The sequence below is a fragment of the Drosophila subpulchrella genome, chromosome 2L, assembly GCF_014743375.2.
Source record: "Drosophila subpulchrella strain 33 F10 #4 breed RU33 chromosome 2L, RU_Dsub_v1.1 Primary Assembly, whole genome shotgun sequence".
Lineage (NCBI taxonomy): Eukaryota > Metazoa > Arthropoda > Insecta > Diptera > Drosophilidae > Drosophila > Drosophila subpulchrella.
This window is the reverse complement of record NC_050610.1, coordinates 5,474,595-5,490,196: the sequence shown is the minus strand read 5'-3', so window position 1 is coordinate 5,490,196 and position 15,602 is coordinate 5,474,595. Positions and strand designations below refer to the sequence as shown.

At 38.5% G+C, this 15,602-nt stretch overlaps 1 protein-coding gene across 1 annotated transcript; it reads right to left on the bottom strand.

The window, feature by feature from the left end:
• Nucleotides 1–1,457: 1,457 nt before the first annotated feature.
• Nucleotides 1,458–1,820, bottom strand: LOC119548134. Its single transcript, XM_037855230.1, has 2 exons — nucleotides 1,641–1,820; nucleotides 1,458–1,560 (listed from the first exon to the last, which is right to left on the bottom strand). Exons 1-2 carry the CDS (start codon nucleotides 1,818–1,820, stop codon nucleotides 1,528–1,530), a joined length of 213 nt encoding a protein of 70 aa, XP_037711158.1. The 3' UTR covers nucleotides 1,458–1,527.
• Nucleotides 1,821–15,602: the final 13,782 nt, after the last annotated feature.

The window sequence follows — 15,602 nt, the reverse complement described above, 5'->3', positions numbered from 1 at the left end:
AAATTCTTTAAAGACAGCAGCCTAAGACCTTGAAAACCCGAGACCCTAAAGTTCCATTGTAAGGCCCCGCAGGTCGTAGGCTTTTTGTGAGTGGATATGATGGAAAAGTCGCGTTCGGCGGTGGCTGCTCACTTGGGACACATGGGATTTTCCGGGTTTGGGTCAAAAAAGAGAGTGCCAAGTTGTTGACGCAAAGGCGGTGACGGATTTAAAATAAGAAGGCGCAATCTAAGGACCAATCGGCCCCAAAAAAACAGGGCTAAAATCTTTACGGGAAGCCCAACAGCAAATTGTAGCGGAAGCTCAGCAAACACAATAAATGTTTAATAAGCCAAAACGACTAAACAAGAAAAGGCAAGGAAAAGATAGTCGCTGGCAGTCGGAAAAGAAAGGAAAAGCGATGCTGATGGAGCTGTCTGGAAAATGGGAAATGCGGCCGAGGGTATGTGCGTTTTGTAGCGGAAACTCAGGCGGAAGCTTCACAAGCAAAAGCAATGAGTGGCGGAAGGGGGCGGGGAAAGTGGGAAATTGTGTAGCAAGGGGTATTTATGCTATTTCAAACAAATTCCAGGAGACACTTTGCCGACATTTAAATTATGTGATGAGCGGGGAGCACAGGGAAGAAAAACTACGGGCTGAAACAATGCTGATGAGTTTCACTCAAGCCGCTAAGTGGGTCGCTTGAAAAAGGACATAACTTGGCGAAGTGTATGATGCTCAAAAAGTTTCCTTGAAAAGCCAGTGGAGTTGGGGACTTATAGCATATTTTCGCACCTTATAGTTTTAATTCCTTTAAAAAGAGGAAATTTTTGCTACAAAAATGAACGAGTTTTGTTAAATCCGCGCTTTAAGTTTGTCGAGCTACCTTCTCTGGCTTTTGTTAAACTTAGCTTTACAATCTTTAAATTAAAAATATTAAACACAAATAAACTTCAAAATATTTAAAAAAAACTGTTGGCACCTAATAAGTAGATCAATAAAAGATTGGGTCTATATATAATATGTTTGTACACATTTCTGTTAAGTGTCTTTAGGTAGCTCATTTGGCTTTTGTTAAATTTTGACTTTAAAATAGTTTTATTTTAAATTATTGAAATATAATTACACACAAATTTTTAAATTTAAATACAATATGTTGTAATATTAATTAACTAATTAATTATTAATAAGATATATTCTGATGCATAAATATTTGTAGTCTTGTCTGTTAAGTGTATTTAATTTATTTTAATTTCACTGCTAATCAACTGATTTAAGAGTTCAGGGTAACTGGTCATTCCAAAGTAATTAAATTACAAGTGCCATACTGATTTCATTAGCATTTGAATGAGTCTGCCAGTGTCACCCGGCCAACGAACCCCATTTGAATTCGCGCCAGGACAAATTCGAGCATCCTTCATCCTGTCTGCTGGACGAACAATAAAGTATTGACCCCCAAAATCATTCGCATTTCCAGCCTCTGACCTAGCCCAATATACACTTAATCAGAGCCAGTGATGAACACCCCACAAAAAAAAGGCAGGGAAATCAAGCGGAGAAGATAGGCGAAAAGTCAGTAAGCTGAAAATGAAATGAAACGCATAAGAATCGATTCGATTAGTAAAATGAAATTTACGCCAAAATAAATTTGCACGACTTACCGACTTGGCGCGCCTAAGTGTATGCCATATATTTTCCTCTCTCATTTTTTCCGACACTTTTCCGGCTGTTATTGTTGTTGTTCGGGGCATGTCATGGTGTTGCCGGTTTTCATAGGACTTGTTGTTGCTGTTGTTATTGTCGTTGTCGTTGTTTTTGTCTGTTGTCGCCGGCGTCGTCATTGTCTCTAAACTTTTGTACGTTCATTAATCTTGTGAAGCGTTTTCACTGTTGCGCTGTATGTATGTATGTTTATATTGGTTTGTGCTTGTTCCAGCTTGGCATGTCCCTCCCCCAATTTTCCGCCCGCTTTCCACACCCCCACCCCAAAGTTTGTTTGCCTGTTGTGCCGCTTGTTTCCTTCCTCCCCCCAAACCAACCCCCCTCTCTCCACGTCCTTGGCGACATTCTCGTCCTTGTTCGGGACACTTGTGCGACAGTTGTTGCATGATAAGGTTTAATCTATTTAATTGTAATTGATATTTTCGCAAGATACGACAACTCTGCCTTTCTTTTCCCGCTCGCATGATTTTCTTTTATTTTTCCGCCCCTCCCTTGCCCGTTTATAAACCAAATGAGGCGTCTACGACAACGATAAGGATGTAATCTGAATGTTGTTCCTGGCAACTTGTTGGCAACACTTGAGCCTTCGCCAGCTATCGGGGCTAAATCATAATTTATATACTATAAAGTGCCATGAAATGAAAGGAGCCAGAAAAAAGGACTCAAACGAGTAACTGAAAAAGTACTGCTTTATGAATTAACTTAAATGTGGTTTTTATTCTCTGTGTCTTTGATCAGGTAAAAACAAAATAACCAATGCATTGCAACTTTGCAATGCTCCATTAAATTAATTATTAAATGTTTTCTGTGGCTCTCAACTATTTTGTCACAGAACCGTAGCCAAACAAAAGCTTTGAGCTGGTTAAATAAATAAACAATGTGGGGAAGAGACCAAAGAATGGTCAGCACCATGAGCTAATTAAATTATTCTTTTGTTTTTGTGTGCTTACTCTTATTTTTACCCCTGCAGAACTTCGTTTTGCAGTGAAGGAGACGTTTCAGACCCCAAAAATTCTTTATCGGCAACACAGTTACGGATTGCAATTTATAAACATAAGACGACTTTATCATAATGTTTCGACGAACAAGATACAACTTTTACTTAGGGTTTTTAATATTTAAATTTAAAAGTTGTGGAAACATAGGGTTTTTAAATATAAGTATAAGTTTAGTTACAGAATGATTAAGTATTTGTATATAGTTTTGTAGAATAATATTAAATTTGTTCTTTCATTATTTCTACTCATACAATATGATTATATTTTTAAGTTACCTGCAATCGATCAAACAAATTTAAATCTACAAGCAATCCCCTTCTATAAAGTATAAACTGTTCTCCCAACTCCAACAGAGGCTTTAATAGGCAATTAAGCTAGGTTACCGGTTACGTTGACTGCTGAATATTTCCAAAATTTACTTTGATCCTGGGGAGGAAAACTGACTTCCGCCACCGGAAGTGGGAGTTTTCACTTACACTTTAGGACCCCCTGTTATTGCCACCTGCTTAGACATTAACGCTGTATCAAACACTGTAGCCAAAATTTCTCCACCTGCCGCCAAGAGGAAAGGCCCACAAATATTTCAGATAACCAGACGCATTGCTCACATCGATATTATTTATGCATGGGAAGTTGGCAGCGAAGAGGAGGTCCAAGGAAAAGGCATTTTCCACACACACAGCGCTGTAAATTTAATCGAATGGGGGTTGACTGGATGGGATTTTCCTTACTTTTTCCCCCGCCCACCAATCACAGCAGGGATAATAATTGTTGTTGCCTTCACCGCCCCCGCCCCTGCCACGCCCCTCTGTCATCCTGGGGTTCTTGACTTTGGCTTCCTGTTTGAGCTTTTGTTTTCATTGCTTCATTTTCGATTATCGAGCAATGCACTTATCGCTGCTGAAGCGCTCGCCCATTGTCAACGTCTTCGATCTTTGTCAGTCGAAGGATAAGAAGTGGGCGGTGGGGCGCAGGGGGAGTGGCAAGCGGAGCTCAATCAGGATACCCTCTTTGTTGCTGTTTTTGTTCCGCCATGCCGCCTCTGCCTCATCTGTCTCTGTAATTGTTGCTTGTTGATTTCAGTCGCGAGTGCTTTTCCTGCTGTCCTTCCATTCTCCCGATTTTATACTTATTTATCTAGATATATATATTCGTTTTCGTTTTTATATATTTTTCCAGCGAGCGACACGCGAACTCAGACCTTTTCCGACTGTCTAGGCCGAGTCCTTGTCCCCTCCGCCTGCTGCACTCCTCCAAGGATTCAAGGATTCAAGTGGCAAACGGCAACTTGGCCAGCGTGTCAAGCACTCCGTGCTGTCCTTCCACTCCGACTATTGCACTTGTGCAGTCCGCGAACGAAGAGCCCTGTTTTTGGGCATCTAAAAGCGGAATGAACTTGAATGTGGAATACACAAACAAAATAAAACATCCCATTTACTATAGAAGGTATCTAGGAATCCATGCTTTTCGAAAAAAAAGAATTACACATATTATAATAACCCATTTCTTATGTATGAACTTTCTTCTGTTGAAAAGTTTAAGATATGCATTTCTTAAAAGTTAAAACAGCCAAGTTTCTATACGCTTAAAATAAAATTAACCATAAAGTCAATGAAATCTTCCTATTTCTGTCTTCAAGACAATCTTACAATAAATTTTAGCGTAAGATATTTTCTATATTTTAGGGAAATTTTAAGTACATTGTAGGGTAATTTTAGTACATTTTTGGGTAATAATTTTTTTCAAAATAGAAAACGATTTCTAAAAATTTAGAAAAGCTTTTCTAAGAAAAAAAAATACTTTCTAAAAACAAAAACATGTTCATTCGTGAAATATTTTTGTATATATTGCTTTAAAATCAGTTTCTTTATCTCTGAAGATATACAGTCTACAATAGAAAACTTAAATATTCCTAAGCAATAAACGAAAAAAATGTATCAATTTAAGCTCTTATGAAAGACTTTCCAAACATAATTCCTAAACTGTTTAACTCTTGTAATATTGTCATTTTTTAATTTAAGTTATACAAGTTTGACTGTAATTGTAATTTTAAATTTCGATCATATTCCTCCTAAAAATCAGGGTAAAATGTTTAGGAGTGTTTGAAAGCTTAAATACCGAAGAACCTGGAATGCACTAAAAAATGCTGACCTCTTCCGAAATCCCTAACAAGTCCTCAATTAACACGGCAACCCATCTAATGAGCTGAGTAGTTTTCCACATTCGGAGTTAATCCACGATTTGAGAGTTTTTCATTGTTTATTGATTTGTGAACCATCTGAGATTTGCCTGCCTTTTCGGTCATCGGGCATGGAGCATCGGCTTTTGTCCCTGTTTTAATCAGCACAGGACCTGCCGACGGGGGGCAGTTGTCCTTTGATCAGTTGGCCAGATGAGGTAGGCCACTGCCCTGCTCCCCGGTGGCTGACAGACCCCCGGCCCCCATTCACCGGCGTCATCCACTCACCAATTTTGTCACTAATTTAACTCTTCCGCTGCCACTTAGCCGCTTTTCACTGTAACTAACTAAGTCCCAATCTGGCGCTCCACCTCCGCGAACTTAACCGAAAACCTGGCCAAATGCAGAGCAATGGTCGGTACACGTACCAATTGTGCAGTGGCAATGGGGAGCAGGGAAAGGCGAAAAGAGCAACAACGGCTAAAATCGCAGATGGGGAAAAACTGGGCCTCGGAAAAGTCGGAAAACTGGCAGCAGAAGCGGTGGCGTTGAAAAATGTTCGCTTGGCATTGGCCGAAAAAGTTTTGTGCGCTCACACAAAATGCACGACAAATGCCAAAAGCTTCTGCTTGTCGAATGCAGGACTCAAAGCCAGTCGTCCTGGCAGCCTCACAGGATTCCCCCCCCCCCCCCCCCCCCCCCATCTCATGTCTGTCCTGGCTGGTTTTAGTTCTTTTGTTTTAGCCAGGTCGAGCGCCATTTTCTAGCAATTTTTACTTTTTAATTGACATTTGTTTTGTTTATGTGTTGGTATTATACGCCTGCACATGCAGTCGAAAATACGTGCCATATCCTTTGTATTGGTGAGCACTTTACGACCGGCGGCAGACATTTTTGTAATTATAGCGCAAAATTGATTTGATTTTTGAGTTTAATAAGTATTGACAGGATTTTTAATGAAGTGGGCAGCATCGAGTGTGTGTGTGTTTGGAGGGGGGGAGTGAGTGTGAGTGTGCGAACGTGCCCAAGTAAGTGTTTGCTTTTTGCGGCTGTGTTAGTGGGCCGTGTGCGCAAATCAGCCTAAAGTATCCCACATTAAAATGTAATTGAATAATTTTATGCAAAGCGCTTGTAAAAGTCATTGGCTTCATGAGGGTGTGGGTTCGCAGGAGGGCATTGCATTGTTCGCGGCTATTAAACTGATGCCATCGAAAACTATCCAATATTAAAGTGAGGCCGGAACTATTTCCCTACGGTAAAAGAGGGCGTTTTAAACACAAATTTCGTTTTTAAAGCTTGTTTTTCGTTTTTTAATCTATTTTCTAATTGGCAATTTTAGTTTCCTCTATGTATAATTTGCATTATTCATTGGGTTTTTAATTAATTTGTTTGCCAATACAGGGGAATTGTTTTATATATGTAACATATTCAATTTAAGAGACAAATTTGCAATTGTTTCTTGAAAAAAGTAACCATAGCATATGGCACCCAAAAATAAAACCTTTAAAATCTTTTCCTATTTATTATAGATTATATATTTGTAGTCGGTTTTAAATGTCATATAAACCAGTTTAGCTAGGCAAATACCTGCACAGAGAGAAATATTTAAGTGCATTGTTCTTGAATTGAGAACATTCGTTTTTAAAACCCATGTACACTGGTCGGCATATGTATTTTGACAAAATAAAAGTTAAGTATACTCATAACTTGAATATACTTCTTGTAAACTATAGGCATCAATGGAAAGGTAATTTCAATGCCGTTTGAATGATACAATACATTTCTTTACCCATTCAGTACTTATTGAAAAGGACGAATTTGTGTAAATCAACTTTGAAATTTTTAAAAAAAACTTTTTTCCTCGTCTTGAAAACTTAAATTTTTTGATGCAAAAAGTTTCTTCAAACAAAAATAATAGTAACGGCAAAAAGAATTTTTCAAATATCATTTTGCTTATATTTTTTATGATTTTTTGAAGGTGACAATGTCGGAAAAAATTTGTATGAAAAAGACAAAAATATGGCTCAAATGCCTGTTTTTAAGCATTTTCAAAAATTCATAAAAAATATAAGAAAAATGATTTTTGAAAAATTCTTTTTGCAGTTACTATTGTTTTTGTTTGAAGAAACTTTTTGCATCAAAAAATTTAAGTTTTCAAGACGAGGAAAAAAGTTTTTTTTAAAAATTTCAAAGTTGATCTACACAAATTCGTCCTTTTCAATAAGTACTGAATGGGTAAAGAAATGTATTGTATCATTCAAACGGCATTGAAATTACCTTTCCATTGATGCCTATAGTTTACAAGAAGTATATTCAAGTTATGAGTATACTTAACTTTTATTTTGTCAAAATACTTATGCCGACCACTGTAAGTAACTTTTGGTATCAATGTTCTCAATATTATAAGGAAATGGTGAGAAGAGAAATGTAAAATTGAGATTATTTGACAACTTCTTGATTATTACTGGACTGGACCAATAGTTTAGTTGTTGAAATAAACAATGTAAGTACCGCCCATTCAACTGAAAACATTTCAAACTTCAAAAATGTTGTTCTATTCTTAACAACATTTTCAACTCAGATGAGAAAGTCAGAATTCTCTTTGTGTGTTTACTATTAGCTTGTAAGTATTGGCAAGCTTTATTTGCAATTTTCACATCTTAGTAAAGGCATCATTAAGTTTCATAAAATCATTAAAACCAATAATACACATTTAAAAAGCTATTTAAATATTTAATTTGGGCTTAAAAAGCAGAAGAGCTCCTTGCTTGAGTCAGGTTTCATTTAAATAGGGCTGCCAGACGGACAGATATTTTATTCATAAATTGTTTAATTTAATTTCGGAGCCCTTGTTTTATGACCGGGTTGTGCTGTGCTGGCTGTGTTTTTGGTTCGATCTAAGCCAATGTCCTGGGAGTCCTGTTAGTCCTGGTGGTCCTGGGACAGTGGAACAGTGGGGAATGGTCAGCTGGCAGCCCGACATAAATTTGCAAATCGACAAATATGTCATGCTCAATACAATGCGGTGTTTTGGGGGTGTGTGTAGGTGGCATTGGTGTGTTTTTGATGGACAATGTTTGCTTATCGCTCCACAGGCTACGTCACTGACCCGAATGGGTCCGCCCCCGCCCCCTTTACCCCTTTTGCCAACCCCCCCTCCCCCTGGGGACGCACGTGACTGACGCCTTGGTTCCAGTTCCCAGTACCAATCCCAGCCTTATTTTGGCCAAAAACCCACAGTCCTGTGCGCCTAAATGTATGCAAGATAGCATCTGTTTTCGTCGTGTTACCGACTTACACATGTAAGTCACTCATATTTGAGTGCGCCTGTGTGCGTGTGTGACTAAGCGCCTACATTCATTACACATGTATGCGTATTAGGCGCAAATATTGAGGCTTAACTTAAACAGCATTAAGTCGAAATTAACATGTCTAAGCCAGGCCAATAGGACCTTCGCCGGCACGGCCATGAATAGCAGATAGTTTTGCTTTCGATTCCGGCCGAATTTCATTTATCAATCGTGAGTGCAAATAAATAAAGCAAAATCCACACAGATGAAAAGTAAAACCAACTCTGTTTGCGCTTTACTTTACTCAAAAATTAAAAAAAAGGTAGCAAAAACAAAAACAACGAAATTGTAAAAGTGGAATAGCGAAATTCAAGCTTTCTCCGCAGCGCCAGAAAATAGATGGAAAAATAAACGCAATAAATAAATAAAATTTCACGTGCCCCACACGTTTTGTACTAAAAAATGTGCCAAAATTTGAAGTTCAGCTGCTAAATCCGAGTGACTCAAAGCTTCCCGATGACCCATTGAGTGAGCTTTGGAGAGAGTTAAGAGAAAGTGATGGGAGAAACACTCTCTTCAGTGGTGAGTTCCTACCTTCGGCCAGACTGGGAAGAGAAAGCTAAGGACTCGGGAAACTGAGTAAGTAAACGAATAGCAGTTCGGAAAATTTGAGAACATTTCACTCCAAAGAGATTTTTGATCTGTTTGAGAATATTTGTGAAGGTATTTCCAACTCAAAAGAGCACTCTGAAGTTTTCGAGTGAGCTGTAGTCTTCATATACGTTAACATTGCAGCTCAAAGAGTAAATCTTAAAATGTATTTTGAGCTCAAAAGAGCACTGGCGACTTTTTGAGTGAATTATATTCTTAATAAATGTTAACATGGCAACTCAAAGAGTACATTTTTGATTTGCGTAGATTATTATGAAGCTATCTGTTAGGTCTCGAGTAAAACTAAACTCACAGGTGAGGAAACCCTAGGAAATAATTTTAGAAATAAACAAAATACTACCAAATAATAATTCTTCCAATTTTTAAAATAAGTTCTCAGCAGCAGCAGAACAATTAAGTAAAACAATTGAGCTTGTCAAATAAACATGCACACAAAACGTTTTACTATTTGAACAATGTAAATACATCTCAGGTGTGTGGAAACCTTATTAAGACATAGATTCTCGTAGTTCAAATTCAATCCTCCAGGGTTATAAGCTTTTGGAATTCATACAGAAACCATCTAAGCAAAACATGCATCAGATGAACATCATGGCTAATGAACTGTAGAAATTCACTTAACTTGTTGGCCAAAAGCTGATTTGCAGTTCCAGACTCGAAGAATTGTTTTGGCCCTTTCATGGCGAGTATTATCCAACTGAAACAGACATTTGCTTGTGATTAAACCTTATAAGCTTAAATATGATTGTCACACGAATGTGAATAATAATAATTATAATTTCCGGACCATTAAAACTTTTAACAATCATTTTATGGGGTGAAACATGTATTTAATTTGTTTATCAAAAAGTGAGGTAAGTCAAGTGATTCAAGTGTCTCTGTTCCTTGCTGAACTTATGTAATCAAAACAATTTACAATTACCGAAAATTGTGAATCTATTTAACACAATCCTTGCCTGGAGCATCAGATCCACAAAAGATTCAAACTAAGACTGAGGTTGACTTTCAAGCAAAGTGTTATATTTATTTGAAAAAAAGTTGGCCCCAAAGGCAACTCGGTCTTTTACGAGCAGCTGCTATCCAGAAAATTGTCGTGCAAATGAATTGGTCTTAATTTTTAGAGCTTGATGGGTAAAAACAACACTTACAATTTAAAGCTGAACACGGGTTTGGTAACTCGTACAAATTGACTAACCTGGCAGACCGCAAATTGCTAAAATATTTACACACATTTCCGACATATTTAAGTCACCCTTTGGCCATCGATTATTTGTCGGCCAAAATGCGGAAAATTCCACAAATTCTTGAAATAAATGCGGTTGGCTCTGCGATGGCAGATATTCGGATAAATGGATTCAGATAAGAAGCATACTCTCTGCCGTCACGGCAACGGTGCCAAGTAAAGGTCATTAATAATTCATAAAAATAAATTTTACAATAAAATTCAATTGATTGTGTAAATATTTTCCTTTACCGCAGAGGCCAAAAAGAGAATGGAAAGTGGCAAGGCAACTGTTTCGCGACCCAATTCGTTTTCCGATATGAGAAAACGGGAAAGTGGCTCCGCTCGCTTTTTGATGCTCTGACGGGTTGTGATAAATGTCCTGATCCCAATCGAGTTCTGAGTCCTGCGTGAACCTGTGGGTTTTTTTACGGCAGTGGAGCAGTTAAAATGGAATCTCCATGTAGCTAAGCGAGGTCTACAAAGGTCTACATAAATCAAAAGATCTTAAGAGCTGTAATCGTTAATATTTCAGCATAACAGATGCCTTCATAAAGTTCAGATATGACAATATTATAACTTTTAATTTCAACTGTACCGTTTCTTCTCAGTCATTTTTAATTAAGCAGAGAATATTACATGGTTCCGATAAAATATCAATGGTAAAACCTAAGTACACCCTTCCCCCAAAAAACGCATAAATATTGCAAATGCAGACATGGTATATCTGTAACTTCGATATGCTCGTGGATAGAAACAACAAAGTTGTAAAAACAAATCTCTGCCTATCCGCACTAACAACAAAGTCGGGGAAAAACATTTATACACCGAGCCAGGCCGCAGGTTAAATGTATGCAAATATAAACAGCGTGTGAAAGATATGGCCAAAGGGGACAAGGTGGGCGGGGCTGGGGGCTGGGGTCTAGGGGCTGGGTCTTTGGGATGGTGGGTGTACCACCTGGCCTGTAACCGCCTTGAGCGGTACTTATGCCAATGTTCTCGCTCTCTGCAAGTGCTCGCCTCAAGTGCCTACTCCACTTCATTGTTACACTTGCCATCCCATCCTCTATGTGTGTTTTAGCGCGGGGTATGATGGATATGATGGGATACTTAGATAGGAGAGAGGTCCTTCAAAAGTTCCACGGTGGTATCTGCCTGGGAATAACAATCTGACCTGGTTTGATCGGAATAGGGATGTTTACAAAGAATAAGTTTTAAGTAGGTGTGCTTCAAGTCATTTATGTTGTTATAATAGGAAAGATGCATAGCTTAGTTAATTAAAAAATAATCTTTTAAAACATATAACTAAATTTTTTTACAATACATAAGGAATACTTATTAATATTCAGACAAATTAAATTAAAATACTTTATATTTAAAGTAATATTTATTTATTTCCCATTGCTGAGAAATCCCCAGTGTAACCCGTAGGTAAAAAAGCACAGCTGCTCTCTTAGAAAATTTGCCGCATGTCCTCAAGCTGATTAGTGTATGCCCTGGCATTTTGATTGCCTGCCTCGGAAGCCTGTTCCTGGGACACCTGTTGTTCCAGGACCTTTTTTGCTCTTATTTCTGACTTTGCTGCCGGCCCACGAATCATAAGGCAGGGCCAATTGAGCGCGTAGCTCAAGAAATTAAATAAAAACAATTGGTAGAAGCTGGAAAATTATTAATAAAAACAAAACCTAATCACCGTTTGGGGCGATGAGAATTCGTGAGATCCGTGCCAATCCGCCAAACTCAATTCATTTGGTATGCATGACTTATGGTCGCCGCCGATGATTTGCTTTTCGAAATTTAATTAGCGTTAAAATACTGTTGGTAAAAGTTATTGGCCGTCGAGGGACGACAAAAGTCGCGTATAAATCGTAAACTTTTTAGGGTCGTATTTATTTACTTTGGCAGGCTGGACCACTTAGAAGGCAGGAAAGCGCAGCCATCACGAATTAGTCCATAAAAGTTATGAGTTTATAAACGTGAACCGTTAAATTGAAATCGGTCTCGGTGAAATGAATATTTTATTCCATCGAAACAAAGCAAACCGAAATGACTCGGTAGAAAAAACGGGCTATCAATTAAAAAAGGCAAAAGGTTTTGACCGGCTGTTAGCGGGAAGTTGTTTTTAAAACAAAAAGTTTGTTTTTGTGACAATCACGCGAAGTGGATTTAACAATTTGTGTAAAAATATACATTTAAAAAATACACATTTAATAAAGATTTAAGTTGACAGCGAATGGATTGAATTGATGGGATAAAATGCGTATTTTTGCTTACATTGGTAGAAGTGACCACGTGATAAACTGTTGTTGAAAGCTGAATGTAAGATACAAAAAGTGGAATAGTGGGCTAAACTTAACTGGAAATACTATTTTTGCAGGCAAAGTTATACAGAAATAATATACCTACTAAAATAAAAAAAAAAGTCAAAAGAAGTGAACAAAATGCAAGTTTTTTATTTATTGTTGAAATGGAACTAACTTTATTTAAATCACTTTTACGTTCTAATCCAGCAAGCGCATTTGAGATATTTCAATCACTAAGCAGATTGGCAGTCCCTTGACCAGCTTCTTTTGTCATTAATCAACACCTTTTTTCCAGATTGCCCAACACCTTTTCCCGCTCCCAGGCGAAGTTGACATTCTATTAGTCAAGGGAAAAAACCAAACCAAAGTGGGGAACTACAAATGGAAAATTCTTCCCGCTCATTTGCATAAAGCGACCATAAAACAAAACCGTAAAACAAAAATTGGAAAAAGTGAAAGCCCCGAAAAAAACTCAACCGCAGTGAGGACTTCATTTATCAAGTGTGCAGGATCTACCGAGCCTCTCGAACACATTTAATGATAAATTGCCCCGGCCGAGCGGACCACATGTCGTATGATTGACGTGAGCACTAATGCCCGGGACCGGATTCTATGTCCTTGTCCCTGATCCCCGATTTCCATCCTCAGTGACTCAGCTCTCTCTGCACATAACTATGCAAAATCGCAGCCAAACTATTTATAATATTTTAAGCCCTGCACATGCCCCTTTCCCCATCAATCTCCCAGCTCATATTAGTTATGCAGGCGGGGCTGCGTTGATGAGAAAATGCAAATTAGTTACCAACTTTGCCACAGCCCGCTACTCATGGAGTAAATAGCAAAAAAGTGCAAAAATAGAGGCCAACTTTGCATCACCTGCTCGGCTCTTCCTCTGCTGTCTTCTGCTCTTCATCAGTGTCACAGACAGCCGAAAAGTATGCAAACATTTTTCGCACTTTATAATTAAACAACTCAAAAGACAAAGAAGACTTAAAGGCGTTCCCGGGTCCTTTCCATCGTCCTTTATGCCCCCTCACTCCCTTTCTCCTCTTAACCAAGACTGGCAACATTTGCACTGTAATGAACTTTTGCAATAAACTGCGCCGCAATTTTTCGCTGACAAAGTTTGGCCCTTTCCACCGCCATCACTTCGCATGGACACAGAGCAGAAAGTGGGAGAAAGTGCGGGGGAAAGCGGCCCGGGCGGAAGTGGGGCCACCATTTTGTGCCTTTGCTTATTTGTTTTGTTGCGTCTCTTATTTCCGGATAGCTGCGCATTTTTATTGCGCTCAAAAGTATATGCAAGTTCAAATGTCAAACTACTTAAAAACTTATTGTTAGCAAAAGTACAGCAAACGGCAGGACTAGACAAAACTACGCAGGGATTCAGATTTCAAAGTCGAATGGTGCGTGCTCTAAGAAGTACTAAATATAATATACAACAAAATTAATACAAATATTAAAGGCCTAAATAACATTTTTAAGAAATTTAAAAATATTTAAAATACCTTTGCTTAGTATTCAGGGGTAAAACAAAATAATCCTGATCTTTACAATCGTTTACCGCTTTGAAGTATATATTTAAAGTCAATAGAAATAGAAAAGTAAAAACAATCAATTACGGAAGCTAGTTTTTCAAGTGATTTCAAATCACTAGGGGATATCTTTAACACCCCCGATTAAAACCATTTTAAACACTCCGCCCACTCCCAACTACCATCTACCCCATTCGCAACCTCTTTTTCAAGCAATATTCCCAAGAAGTCAAGCGGATCGCGACAAGTTTTTTGGGCAAATTGCAAAAACCGGCAACGAAAGTCAAACATTTTCAATAAAACTGCACAAATTATTTGTCATCTGTGAGCGTCTCTGTGGGACTGAGCTGGGATGAGATGAGATGGGATGGTAAAGGGGGCCTTTCGAAAATCCACTTCCCAGGGTGAGAGAATAGCAGGCGGAAGATAACCGCACCACGTAGCTCTGAACACGTTTCAAGTTTTCACTTTAACTGCAAATCAAAATGTATTTAAATGCATTTGGTCGTGATGGGTATACAGCCCCAGTTTTCCCATCCCCAGTTCCCTGCTAGTGAGCCGGAGCTCCTCTCCTGGCAGTCGACTTCACCTTTTTGGTGGCACAAATAGACATTGTTGACTTTGCATAATAATTGAGTTTAACTACTGCAAAATGGGAAATGGAATCGGGAGCAGGCGAGTGGAGCCAGGGTCTTGGGGGTGTGAGTTTAGCTGCTTGGATGGGTTTTGTTTGTGGTTGAAGGAGCCCAGCCAGCCGAGAGGAGAGTCAAAGCCAACTGAAGGACATGCATCCAGCCATCCACCTATCCACCTATCCACTCCATCCGGCAATCCCCCACAGAGTGTGTGGCATCGAAATTTTTGGAAATTTCCACTGAAGATACGAGCGGGGGTTTCCAACCAAACACGCACACACACCCAACGCTCATCTGCAAAACAAACTTGGGCATATAGTGCAAACTGCTCACGCACCATCTACCCATATCGCAGGATCGAAGGATCAGGGGCCGGGGGAGCAGGAATGCTACCTCCTTTTGCGGTAACCAGCCACAGTCTGTGGTGAAAAGTAAACGGCAGGCGCCATCAAGAAGGCTGCAAGTCTAGTCGACGTGAATTTATCGGGGGCCTTTTATGTATAATTCGGAATTCGATGTGATCCCAGTTTCCAGCTGCCACACGATTTCCTGCGACTCAAATTGCCATCCACAATTGGCAAGTGCAATTAGAAACTGGGGAAACTGTCACAGCTCTAATCAATTTCGATACAGAAATCATTTAAACGGCCTCTTATATACGTTAAAGGAAGTGTTTCTTGTTGAATATGGGATTTTTTTTAAACTGTCAATAGCGTGTGAACATAATGCTTTTAAAATAAATACTAACTATAATCTTCTCACTTTTATTAAACTTTAAAGTAGTGTTTTAACCGAATTCAATTTGCAAATTGTTAACGACTATCATTATATTATTTGAAAGTAAATTCTAAATTAAATGTCCTCACTTTTATAAAACTTTATACTCAAAACAAAACTTTTAACTCAAAACAATTTTTGATTGAATGCATTGAACTTGAAGTCAATTTACACAGCCCATTTTAATCAAAGAAATCGAAATACATTTGACCAACAATAAAAGTTTTTATTGATTCTCTTTTATATAAAATTGAACAAGAAATCAATTCACACATACCTTTTTTAAACAA

Coding starts and splice junctions, on each gene's coding strand:
- LOC119548134 (XM_037855230.1), bottom strand. CDS start 1,820: ATGACGACGCCGGCGACAACAGACAAAAACAACGACAACGACAATAAC. Junction 1,561..1,640: donor CACTTAGGCGCGCCAAGTCG/GTAAGTCGTGCA, acceptor TTTCATTTTCAG/CTTACTGACTTTTCGCCTAT.